The sequence below is a fragment of the Lutjanus erythropterus genome, chromosome 4, assembly GCF_056507025.1.
Source record: "Lutjanus erythropterus isolate fLutEry1 chromosome 4, fLutEry1.hap2, whole genome shotgun sequence".
Taxonomy (NCBI): Eukaryota; Metazoa; Chordata; class Actinopteri; order Lutjaniformes; family Lutjanidae; genus Lutjanus; species Lutjanus erythropterus.
Genome location: NC_139320.1, coordinates 20,572,169 through 20,586,264, shown reverse-complemented (window position 1 = coordinate 20,586,264; position 14,096 = coordinate 20,572,169). Strand labels below are relative to the sequence as shown.

General features: G+C 40.1%; 1 protein-coding gene across 1 annotated transcript in view; it reads right to left on the bottom strand.

Annotated features, from left to right (window-relative positions):
* lekr1 (Leucine-, glutamate- and lysine-rich protein 1) overlaps window positions 1-14,096 on the bottom strand; it is a 144,204-nt gene that overhangs the window by 95,391 nt on the left and 34,717 nt on the right. The window contains exon 3 of the mRNA XM_084716285.1: window positions 5,916-6,016. Coding sequence (XP_084572411.1) covers window positions 5,916-6,016 — 101 coding nt within the window. The remainder of the gene's footprint in view (window positions 1-5,915; window positions 6,017-14,096) is intronic.

Below are 14,096 nucleotides of genomic sequence, written 5' to 3'. Positions count from 1 at the left end.
CTCCCTGACTGTCCTCTCACTCTCTAATTATCTCTCAAGTGAACGTCTTGTCCTGTTACACAGTGTTTCTGCGTTCTTCACAGACCACAACATTTGAGACTGTAACAGGGAGTATTGTCCCTCTTGGGTCTGTCTTTCTCTGCTTGCTTTTCTGGCTTCTCCCCTCCATCTCTTTCTCCCTGTGCTTCCCTCTCTCTTGGAGGTGAACGTCTTGTCCTGTTACACTGTGTGTTTGAGCTCCTCTCAGGCTGTGACACTTGAGAAGTGAATAGGTGGTATCAGCACCTCATGGAGAACAAGAGGTGCTCAGCTGCTGCGTAAAAGAGCTGCGGTGTACTCTACTCTGTGCTGCACTGAAAACAACTAATCCATCAGGAGAAGAGCACCGTGCCATAGGAAGCAGGAGACACATCTTCTAAGTTAAAGTGTCACTTTGACAGCTTGGAGAAAAATTCTGCCAAGTCAGGAGGGAGAGAAACAGCTTTGTTTTGAGTTTTAGTAGTAGCACTAGACAAAGACTTGTGCTGTGTGTTCAGACTGACAATAGCACTGTGGAGTTGCATTACTGCAGCAGAGGAACTGATGCAGAGGACTCACACAAAAAAGTTACTTATTCTGCAACACAATGCAACATCATCCAGCACACTGTGTTGGCCAATCAAAGAAAGTGCAAGCACAAAGTCCATGTGTCATGACCACCTGTCCTGAACATGTAGTCTTTATGAATGTTTATGTCTGTTGTCATTAAGTGTCATTCAGTCAATTTTGTCATTATTTAATGTGACGTTTACATTGTTGAGATGTCCTTATTATGAGCTTGAAATTTATCAAACCAATAACATCTTTGTTACAATAACTTTACATTAACGAAGACAAGATAACCTGTTAATGTCTTCGCAAGATGCCTGTGAATATTCTCATTCATCCAGGTCATAGTTATCTTGATCATGAACTGATGAAGCCTGCTCGGATGAGAGGCGAAACGTCTTCTAAGACAATTTTACCAGCCCAGTTGCGATCGATTTAATCCCTTAAATCTTTGTCAAGACAACTTAACACTATCAAATAAAAAAAAACTGTTTAGTTTTAGGTTTTAACAAGACATCAAACTGTCATATGTGATTAGTTTTGACACTGATTGTCATGAGACCTCACAAGTGTGTCAGGAATATTTTACTGGATCTCAAATAAATTGGCACATTTTGGACTTGTCATAAAGATGTCATTAAATATTATTTAAGGCCAGTTTGACGACAGAGTACAGTACAGAGGTGACTTAGCTTACAGAGTTAAAGTGGCTTAATGTAGCTGTCTGCTGCTGGCTGTAGCTGGTGTTAGGTAGTTAGCTTGATTAGCCATGGAGCTAGCTGCCTAATTAGCAGACTCTCAGTCACCTCACCTCAACGTCAAGATGTCATAACAAAGACATCTTAGACAATGTCAACTTTGCATTAAAAATATACATAATTGGCTACATGACACTTAATGACAATACTCATATACCATTCATAAAAGTGTCCCTTAAGCTCATGACAGGTATAATGATGTAGTTATGACAGTGTCATGCCAGTCTCAAGCATTCATTCTTCATTCATGTCACCCTATCTTTCACCTCATGATCATTAAGAGCACATGATATGATTGCTGCCATGACAAGAGAGTACTAAATTCTGCCTCACAGTATTATAAACTTCTGGCATCTGATAAACCTCGAAACTAATGGATTTTTTAATCAAGCTGGACTTCCTGGATCATATTTCATCTTCTCACTGCTACCTGTAGCAACACGCCAAACACAGCCGCTCACATTTTTTAATTCAGTTCTATTTTTAGTCTGGCCACCTGCTTAGAGAAGCAGGTTTGAGTTGATTTTCAATTCAGAGACCATCAGTGAAGGTGGGAGTAAGACTCTCTGGTCCCTGAATAATAAGTGCTAATGTGCCCTTGAGAAAGACAAAGACAGAGGCTGAAGAGAAGTGTGACTGTATTCACATGACACAGGGTGAAACTGAAAAGCAGCATGCATTCTCAGCATACTTAGAATGAGATACAATACCACATCTGTTATTCTAAGTTCCGTTGTTATGGTGGCAGAGACAAAAGTTAGGCACTGAGAATAGAGTGGCTGGTTTTGCAACACAGAAATATGAAACAAAGGGAAAAAAAAAAGTAACCGAAATAAAGAAGTCAGTCAGTAGCTGTAGCTGACAGTGGGAAAAAAATGTCAACTCCTTCAAGAGCAGTGCAGATTTGTTGGTGTTATAGAGATGCATTTTGGAAATTTTGAAAGAGAAAATGTGAAGCAGTGCATGTCACTGTTCAAATGAAACAACCACAGATTCGTGAGTTACTAATTATCTTTAGTATTGTCCCAGTATGTACATGACAGAGGACAGGGAGATGCCCTGGACAGGGTGACAGACTAGATGCTGCATGTCCAACACAGAGTCATACCTAACAGAATACATTTTCAATGCCCAAACCTACAAGAAAAGGAAACACATGTTGGATGTGGATGCTCTCATACCCTGTCTGACACTGGTTACTCTACTGTCTTACAATGTACTATATGTAACAGTAAACACTTTTCCTAATACTACATTTAAAAAGATACAATATCTGTTCCAATGTATTTGTCGACCAATATTATCATTATTATTATCATCTTAGCGTATATTTGATCCTTTATATATATACATATACTGTCCCATTGTCCCCACAATAATTGAGACGCACATGTGATAACATATGTAACACTAATGTGATGCTATATAAGCTAATGATGGATCTGTTTTAAATAAATAAATAAATAAAATCATGTGGTGTTAGCATGTATTTTCATATGTGAGTGCACCTGAAACTGTACTTGAGCTGCATCCTGTGTGTGTGCGTAAACACACAATAAACATACTGCCAGTATGAAAGTTCAGGGGAAGTATGTGTTTCTGAGCCCAAGTGTGTGGGTGGGAGGCATGGTGTGTGTGTGTGTGTGTGTGTAACCGCAGCGCTCTCCTTCTCAGCAGCCCACCATTAAACCTTGGTGCCAGCCCTCTCCCAGCACACCAGGATTAACAGCACTTAAATGGGCCTGTTAGTACACCACCTCCTCTTTGCCTCCCACGCCGACCAGTGCACATGGTGCTGCCCACAGCTTTGCGCTTGCAACGCACACTGCCTCTGTTGTTTTTTGTTCTCCGCTCGCCCCCAGCCACCTAAGCCTCCTCCAATAAATGGTGCTGAAGTGTACTCAGCGGGGGGCTAAGCCCAGAACATCCTCTATTTTACAGACCTATTGGAATCTGAGTGGATGACAGGGGGAGGAAAAGAAGAGGGGAGGGAGGGAGGTAGACCCTGAGACCGAACCAGATGGATGGGCTATGATCAAAATGTCGGTCTCTCCCTCCCTCTCTCATTCTTTGTTATTGTCTCTCTCTCGCTCTTTCCTTTGCTCTGTGTCTGGTTATCACATGCCCCTTGTGACAAATCATAAACAGAAGGACTGAAGCGGATGCACACACACACACACACACACATACACACACACACACACACACACACACACACACACACACAGGGGAGAGATGGATGTACACCACAGAAATCAATAAATAAAATGGATTCCCATCTGAGTCTGCTGGCCATGGCAAAGCAGGCAGAAAGATAGACAGACAAGTGGAGGGATGGGAGAATGGACTGTGTGTGTGTCTGTAAGAGACTTTCAGGGGAGTCTGTGGCGGGATTTTGTCTGTACATGGGCATGGAAAGGCCACCCTCACATAATACCAGGGGGTGTATTGTTCACAGCCATCTACTGGCCTCAGTAAGAAATTCCAGACATTACTAGAGAGCAGCAGACAGAGGAACTGAGAGAGACAGGAAGAGAGGCTGAGCACAGAGAGCAGCTTCACAGAGTCACTGAGTAATCTAACTACTATGCTCTATGCTATGCTATACCAAACCAGTTACAAATGACAAAGTTAACTTAATAATATACAGCTGTTAAACATATTAAAGGATAATTCCGGTTTATTGGGGTGTTGTATCCATTATTTCTAGTGCTTATGATAACACTGTGCTGACAACACTGAGAGCTGGGAACACATCACTGGGAACATACATCGTTAAGGCTGTCAAGTCTAACATCACCCAGTGGGACAATCCGACAGGCTGTAAACAAGCTAACGAGAGGGGTGTGACATGTCACATTATTGTGCCATGTTATGACATTTAAGTTCCCCTCCAGAAACTTTTTATTGTAGGTCTATGTAAAAATACTTTGCTATGATTAATTTTTTTTTTCACATTATGTGCCCACATAAAAAGCTATTAAAAACTCTGAAACTGAAATTGGGACTGGAAGCACATCTACTCTTTCTCCCTCATCGAGAAATTCTGGATCTGGCCCTCAGTACCACTGCGGCCTGTGCTTGGTTGACCAGTGATCAAAATGGCTAGTAGAGGATGGCTCAGTAGAGGAAGAGAAAAAACACCTCTTTCATGACAAACTTTGCACAGACACAAGTCAGCATGGTCAGATTAGACATTTTAGGCGACATAAACAGAAGGAAATCACATTTTTGAGTGCAGGAGACTTTGCAACTTACTTATTTACATTGTGACCATGCAGCAGCAATACACATTCCTAAAATTGGAAGTAACTTTGCTGCTGGTCACACAGAGGACATATTAGTTCCAAAATTGGAGTGACTTTGGTAGTATTGGAGTGATTAGCTCTGGTGACAATAATTGATCAATTACAATATATCACAATGTAAAATAGGGAAAAAAAAGAAAAGTGGGGAAAAGACTCAATGAGATTGCAGTATAGGGTTCAATATTGTTACTGGGGGCCAATATTGACCTGATTCTGTTATCGGATGCTATCGGACATCACTGATCCACATTCTAATCTTAATTCTACAGTCTTGCATAGTTGTGCATGTTATGTAATAATAATAATAATAATAATAATAATAATAATAATAGTGAAAATACAGCTCTGGTATATAACTGAAACATCATCATAAATACCGTTATTGCATAAAAAACAGACTCAACTCGAGCAAGTGCAGGGTAGATGGTAAAGGACAGAAAATTATTGTCTAGTTTTCCCAGCCTCTCATAACCAGTAATTTGATTTATATAAAGGTTACTAGAGTATGTGGAAATTATGCCAAGTTGGTTGGGTGTACCACAGGCATGAGAAATTAATTAACTTTGCTAAGGATGCTATTTCACCTTCTACCAGAATGGGAAGTAAAACTATATACCCAGTGACAAAGGGAATATGAAAAAAATCAAAATGCATGTTGTATTGTAAAAAACGCTTTAGCAACAGCTTGAAAATAAGACACAGAGAATACACTGCTAGTACATATCCTATGTGCTTCTTGATTAAAAGGGAAAAGCAAGTGGCATTCCTGGTTATTCATATTCATGCCATATGGCATATCATATGGGAATATGTAAGTGCCACCTGACACTGACAAGAATATAAAGCAACATGCCATCATTGCCATGTTCCTTACTGTGTGCTTTATCTTAAAACAGATGGAAGATTAAAAGAGAGAACATTGTCCCATTTCTTATTTAAATCATATGGATTACTGTAGCATATGGAGAGAGTACAGTGTTGAAACACTCATCAGGATGCAACAAATATGTTTTCAACACATTTGTATTTTTGTGTTGTAGAAAAAAATCTAATTTGTTCACAACATATGTTGTGTCAATATGGTCTTTCATTAACATGCTGTTTGGAAAAATAACATGTACAGTAGGGTCCCAAACTGAATGTCTGTGCTGAACATTATTTCATTTTGGTTCCCCTGGTGTTCAGATGTGACTTCAAAAAGTAAATCTGCACTGTACCTGCCAGGGGTTTTCAGGAACATGATTTCTGAATTGATGCCTACCTTTTTTATCTCTTCTGGCAGTGGGTAGACCGGAGGACAGTGAAGAACCATCTTCATTTCCTCCTCCTCCTGCTCTGCCTCCATAGAGCTCTCCTTGTCTCCTGGAAACAAGCAGAAGGCCAGCAGAATTAGCAATACTGTCTGGGAACAGTATACAGTGTATGTTATGGATTTTCATTTGATGCTGCACACTAGGTCTGCAAATAACACTTGCTTTCAATACTGATTAATCTGCCCATTTAGTTCTTTAATAACTGGAATAATCATTTTTTCTTTACAAAGTAAAAAAAAAAAGTAAAGAAATATCCATCACAATTTCACAAGGCCTAATGGGCATTATCAAACTGCTTGTTTTGACCAACAGCACAAAATAATCAATTTCAAATGCTATTAAACAGAGAAAAACACACAAATCCTTACATTTGAAGATCTGAAACTACGGTGTATGTAAGAAAATATCGATACACTTAAGCCTTTAAGGAAGAAATTCAAAATAATGAACACGTCTCTGTTTTCAAGGTAGGGCTGTATGATGTGGTAAAAAAAAAATCAAATTTATGTATGTATTATGTTGACAGATATTTCAATTGGAAGAAATGTTTTCTTACATCTGAAGAGTAAGATTTATAGTCCAGAGCATCTCTGAAGCACTACAGTACTTCATTATAATGCTGTTTTGTAACACATTTTTACTTAAACAAAAAAGTAGCAGCTTCTGTGATTTGATTATTGCAGCTGGCCAAACTGCAATGTCAAAAATAATTTGAGTAAATGTGCATCCCTGTTTCAAGGTTCTACATCTGATCGATTGCTTCTTGAACTGAGGGGTGAGTTCTGTGTCTGTGTTATTTTCCAGATTCTTGTATAAAAAACATCCCCTTCAAATTAAAACACAAGGGCCAACAGTAGCAGTTTCCGGACAAAGTAGTAGCCCATGTGTGTAAAAACATGTCCTCTAATCACTTTTACAAAGTACATCAAAGTGATTCTACAACCACCCAAAGACATTGTGTTCTCCCAAATATCATCCAGGAAAATTGACTCCTCTTTTCAGGATAAAAGTGGGTAGTAGTTTTAAACTGATGAATAGCACTTAGCTTTTGAGGTTAATGTAAGGGTAAATCCCTTAGCGTGATGTCCACCATATTAAACCCATTTGCCGTACACTCTATTCAATAGATTAATCAGTCAAGCTTATGGCATTAAGCTTATAGACTGTAGATTATGGCATTTCACAGCTGAGGGTATTTTGACTTCACAGCCATACATTAGCCTGTCCTCCACAGCAGGGCAATGCAAGGACTGATTCAACCTTCAAGTGTGGGAACAAGCCACAAAACAAAGTTCTAATATCTCTGCAACAACAACCGAAAAGTGATTAGGTTGGACAGAAGGCATTCCATGAGTGCTGATATATGCTGCAATCACGTGTTCCTCAGATGGTCCCATTTCCAAGCTGGCATGCCATTCTTCCGACTTTGGTCTGTTCATGAGCTTTTAAGTCGTACTGTGGAAACAACATGAATGCTGCACCAGTATAGTCCCTTAAACAACTAAAATAAATAACTCTTTGTGGACAGCAAGTAATGGTTACAACCCATTACCATATAACAAATAAAGCCAAAATTGTCATGCGATATGTGAATTAACAAAAAACTTAACAACCAACCATTTACTCTTGTCCACCATGCTTCTGTGTATTTAAAATCTAACATAAGCACACAATAACTTTGCAAGTTGTGGAACAAAATTTCTTGATTTTTTCAATCTGTTGTCCCAACTTGAGGGGCTGTTCGGGTGAATTTTCCTACTTTGCAACTAATTTTGCAAATTATTCCAATACCACATGAATGCAGGAATAACATAACAGCATTGGGACTACAACTGTATCACTTAGCCTAACAGGTGTGCAAATGACCCTTGATTTTACAATGACTTACAGGTAGAGACCATAGAGACGGATGGAAAGGAGGCATCCAGTATAGTAATGATTCAGGGCTTTTTACTATAGGATCTCTGTCATGCAGTATTTACTCTGACAAAGTACACTGAGTAGTTTCAAATAAGTTAAGAAAGAAAATGATTTGTATATCCTGTTATTTAGCTGCTGCAAACCAAGTAAAGCCCAACTTTCCCCTGTAGTGTAATAGTGGCCAGTGAGGAACAGTAAGGAATGTGGCCAAGGGTGCAGGAGGTTGTGTGAGGAGAATGCAAGCCAAACCCAGCCTCTGTCTGTCTATTTGTGTGTGCTCGCTTTCAGGGCATTTATCTATCTGCTCACCATTAGTGAGGGGAAAACATCACGCCAACTCAACACTTGACCTCAGATTAAATACCTCTGGCTAACTTAGGGCCACAGGTCACTACTATCAGATGATCCCCTGTGCACGGCTCCATGCCAAACATTAAATGCCCTTGCAGACCATCAGAGGGAAATAGAGTGAGAGGACACACAGGGAAATGTACAGCACAAATACACAAGGATTTGGCTCCTAGCACAATGCACACAGACAGACACACAGCCATCTAAGAACTCATGCAAAGACAGGCAGGTTTAACTTAGGCACACTGAAACATTCAAGCAGTAGCATGTAAACAAGCACGTGTACTCCCTCTGTCTCTTTCACACTCACACACCAGTGCAGACACACAAATCCTGCCCAACCAAAGAGCAGGCTTCATGCTCATGCACGCTAATAGCCTGATTGCCCCCCAACTGTCTCTAGGCTCTGCATTTAAAACACAGCAGAGATCCTCAATCACTGGCTCACACAACGCAAATAAATTAGTAACGCCCTGTGACAGCACTAAGCAGGCCTATCCTTTTAGATGGACGCAGATATAAAGGGCTGATTTTGCATGACAACTGTTCCATGACATTTTGTCCATTTTAGCCCTGATTGAACTATTAATCAGTCTAATGTGAGAGAGGCAAGCTGTTCATAAACTCATCTATTCTGCATGGACGCATGCCTGAGTCGTGAGAGGAAACAAACACGAACATATAGCCTAAACTCATGAGGGCATACAGTTTGGCACAAACACAAATACAAGTACTGAGGGGCTACTAGGGAAGTAAGGATTCAAGATGGAGAACTAAACCACTTCATTTTGAAGGAAGCAAATGGATAATAATATGATTTTATTGACAAGCAAGATATTTTTTTTAAGGCAAACTATGCAGCATTTTCCCAGAACACTATGTGTAGACTCATACAAAAATAATCCCACCAGAAGTGTGTTGTGTGGCGTGCAGCCACAGAGACCCCACCCGCCACTCATAACCTTCTTATTTTCTCATTATTTTGCTGAGCTCAGGACACCAACCTAGAACATCAGGATTTGACATAAGAACATTCAGCTATCTTCCTGGAGCGTTTAAAAAATCACCTGACAAAACCTACTTATTCCAACGTTAAAGAGTTAAGCAGCATGAACTTCTGTTTTTGTGGTATCTATATTTTTAAGGCCAGTTGGTTAGTTTTATGTTGCTGCTAATTTCTCTACAGGTGCTGTAGGGAAATGTATGTATTCCTATGTGTTGGATTTTATTTTATCCATTGTTTTATGCCTCATGGTTTTATGATTATTGCATGTACTATTGTACAGTTTTATGCTTGATGATTCCATGGTTTGGATAAGTTTTATGGTAGTGGCACAGTGGTTAGCACTTTTGCCTCACAGCAAGAACATCCTAGTTTCAAATCCCATTTCAGTAGGGTCTTTCTGAGTGGACTTAGCATGTTCTCCCTTTGCTTGTGTGGGTTTTCTCCAGGTGCTTCAGTTTCCCCTACCATCAAAAACATGCATGCTAGGTCAACTCTTCAGCCAGTAAACGCGACCAAGGTGCTGGGTTAGAGCTGGAGTTCCTGAGCACTGCACATCAGCTGCACACAGCCCCAAATACAAAGATGGGTTAAATGCTAAATCTCTGTACAAGGACCCATGGTCTATGTAAATAAAAACGACTCATTCCAAGGTAGCAAAAACATCACAATACTTATTTTCAGGTGAGTGAAAACTAATGATAACTCTAATAAATGTTAGATTCCACTTCTGCCTCCTAAATATTATACACTTAAAATTTAAGTGAGTTCACCAAGGCAAATTCCAATCAACTATCATGATATGGCAATAGAGTATTGAACTGAATTGAATTAAGTCGAATTTAATTGAATTTAACTGATATGCAGAGTGAGTAATTAATAGTAGTCAGTAAATAGTTCTCTGACAAAATCTGAAACATGTTATCATGGTTGAAAACACACAGTTCCCAAATATGCAGACTTCAGATATACAGACTGAGTGCATCCATATGAAATAGCTAATTCCATAACAGATTTTAACAATGACATGTAGGCCTACTATACAGATATGAATTTGAAGTTTACATACAGTATGTAGCCTACATTACTGTTATATCATATCATCTATGAGACCGTGAAAAGTTAGCATACACAAACTCATTGCTAAGACTGACAGACACATTTTAGGTCCCTGGATTAGTTTACTTGCAATATGCAGTGACCAAAATGCCGTTTTGTTTCGAAGGAGACGATAAACATTATTATAAACTGTAGCTACATTACTGTATGTCATTGATTAGTTAATGAGAGGCAACAGCATTTATCAAATGAAACTAACTTCCAATCTCAACTAGCATGGTTAGCTGGCTAACGCTAACCCTGTAAACAAATCAGTGCTGCCTCTCATCTCACGTAGTTTTCACCACCGCAGTCACAACGTAACAAGAACGAGGCTTTTTGCTTTGACTTGTAAAAAGAAAACTTCACCTACCCATATTCAGCAGTCACTTTAGGAATGCAGGCAAGAATAATCATAAAATACCAGAAATTTTACTGACTTTTTCCTGGCGTGAGCCACGCTCTAACTGTTGCTATGGCTACGACGCAGAGCCACGCAGCGTAGAACGTCGCGGATGTTGGTTTCCTATCAAAATAAAAGCCTCAAAAATAACCACATATAATATATTGTATAATGTACAGAAATGAGGAGAAACTATGCCCTACTCACTAACAAGGTCACCTTAACTCTAAACCATCTTTAGACCTCAGCAGCTTTCCATTGGTGTGGAAGCCTCCAGATTTCGTGAGAAAATTCACTCTTACCACAACCACCATGACTTGAAGCTTCAGTTGGTAATGCCTATCACTTCAATTATATGCTTTGGGGGCTGCGGGCTTCACATGCCAGAGTTAAAGGATGAAGTAAGGGTGTGTGTGTAACTTTAAACATTCATTCAGAGTTACGCATCAGCATCTAAACTAGGAAGATCTGTTAGAAAGAGGGACAGAGACCCCCTACTACATACATTGCATTGATTATGTTCGTGTCTTCTTTCATTTGTGTGTACCCATAGCTGCTAAGTCAGCAGCACCTGTAGCATGGCTAATGTTAGCTATGTTAGCTGCACCCTCTGCTCTTTCACCTGTGGTTTCTGAGGTGGAAGCGTAATATCAGTGTTGTTTAAAAGTGTTTTGTTTTGTTTTTACACATAGACCACACTTAAATGTATTTTTGAACATATTCTAATTTTTTTGGGGAAAAAAATCAAATAAACCATCAAAGAATAATTTGGCGCCCCCCTGCAGTGACTCCGAGGTCCCCCTAGAGGTCATGGACCCACTGTTGAGTACCCATGCTCTCGTTGCTTCACTAAATGAATATGAGGACAATCATTGACAGGGTAGAAACAATCAGAGATTTCAAAAACAATCTGCATTGCAGAACAAATTCAGGGTCTGTAGGGTGGATCTTCATATTAAGGTGGTGACATGCAGAAGTTGTGTGCTTTACTACTGAGGAGAATGGAGGGAGAGCATATGCAAAGCATCGTTTCCAAAATGTCAGAACCTTCCCAGATGAGATCTTTCAAAAGCCAGCTTGAATACATTTTGTGAGAATGACTTTAGTGTGCTTACCTTTTAAATAAACCCAGTTTTTGGTTGTAAGAATAAAGAATGGATAATCTCTTGTGTGCAAAATGCAGGCAGACAAAGCCTTGAAGTCACATTAGCTGAGCTGTGTCTGCTTGCATGCATAGGTCACACTCCATGCTCTGTTTGGGTTGTGTGCATTTAATTCATTGCCTCAGAAGTAATGTGAAATAGCGGCCAGACATTCCCGCCGGGGCTTTTACAGTACCAATTGTTTCATGGTAATATAGATGCTTTCCAAATAACTCCAGACAGACATTTTTGCCTTTTTTATGTGACCTCATTGCCCTTATTTCTCTGTAGCTGACCAAAGCAAACCTGTGTCTGAATCTAGGCTAATCTCACCCATCCTAATAGAGAATGAAAAGAGAGAGAGATATCTTCGCTAAGATTTCTTTTGTAATGCATGTCGTGCTATTTATGGACCCGTCAATGAATCGTGCAGACTCAGTTGCTCTGATGCAAATTGCACTCGCCCACTCAAGTCTAGCCTACCTTCCGTGCCTGTTTATCTGCCTCCACAGCAGAAAAAAAAATTGGTGAACGTGACAGAAGGGGAGAAGAAATGTTGTACTCGAGCAGAGACAATAATCAAACCTCGCACCCTACTGTGCCAAAGAGGGGAGAGGGAAGACAAGCCCTGTCTCTGTGTTTCCCCCTCCTCCTCTTTCTGTCTCACTCCCTCTTACCCTTTCTGAAACCGGTCATATCCTCAAATACCCCGATGGCAAGGGCATAAGAAGAGAGAGTTAGGAGCAACATAAGGCAGTATAAACGGACCACAACTGACAATCATAATGCCATGTATAAAATTTATAGTTTAGAAATAGTGAAATAGCCTGATATACTATGCTGTATAATACAGTATTTGGTTATTATAATATTTTGAGTGTCCTGATTATCATAATTTAAATATACCTCCTATCTATTTCACTATGCTAGTCTGATTATTCAACCCGGCCAGGTCAATAATTGATGAGAGCTGGAATTTACGCAAAAATAACATAATTATTTCTCTGTGCTAATTGTTTTGTGGGACCACTAGACTGTATTTTGGGCAGTCTCTGTGGCAAAAGCAAATTAACCTAATTTGGGAAGGTGCATCCAGTGTTTTAGGGGCACTGAGCCTGCAGGGACAGGGAGCTTGGCATCTATTGAGTCTGTTTCCGGCACGCTATGCTGTGTGGGCAAGTGTATAATGAAGCATGCTGAGTGTGTGCTTGCGTGCGTGCGTGTAAGAGGGGAAGGAGAAGGAGGGGGAGGGGCGACAGGCGAAAGTGTGTGTGTGTGTCTGTGTGCGTCTGTGTGTGCATGCATGGATTTAAGAGGGGGAGGAGGGGTGAATATGACCCACTATTCTTTTTTTGGCATGAAATGACTAATATTGTCACGCTTGACATATTTGGGGTAGGCTATGCGGGACAAATCTGATGGCCAACCATGCAGGTTGGACTCGCCAAAATCCCCATGAAATACTGCAGGAGCAGCACTCCACACACACACACACAACTGTGACTGACAATGACAGCAGAGTATTATGAAACTGATAAGACAGACTGGCACCTAGAACACAAACACTGAAATTAAAAGGTCTTTCTTTTTTTTCTGTTTTGTGATATGACTTTTATGACATAAGTTAGTCCTATCCCACCCACTGCTTTCACAGTGCTTGTCGGATGTGAGCTGTTTTCCTTGGTATTTCTGTGGGTGATGTCAAATGTTCCTCTTGTGCACGCGATGTTCTCCTGTACAAGTCCCGTCCACTCCATCTAAATGTACGTGTTGTCCACCTGTTTCTATTGCGTCACTGTGTGCAGCCCCCTGATCCTGTTTGGCCAGCCTCTCACTGAGCCTTGGTATTTTCTGTTTCCCTTGTGGGTAAAAATAAGAAAACCCCACGTCTGATTCATGTAAAATGTGAAGACCACTGATTTGCTCATACCCACACATCCCAGGCAATTTGTCATTGGCTTGTGTAAATGCCCAAACAATCCCACACAAGTCCTCAGAGATATGTGAAAACTAAAAGATCAGAACACGACACTAAAACTAACAACAACTGAACCAAGAATAAGAGCAAATAGCTGATCTATCAGTCTTTCAAAACATATTGTCTTACTTAAACATTTTGCCTTATTTTCTGACAATATTGACCATACTGTTTGGCAAATATTTTTTGACAAATAACCTCATTTTGTGCTCTATTAAAAAGTTAAGATGTGGC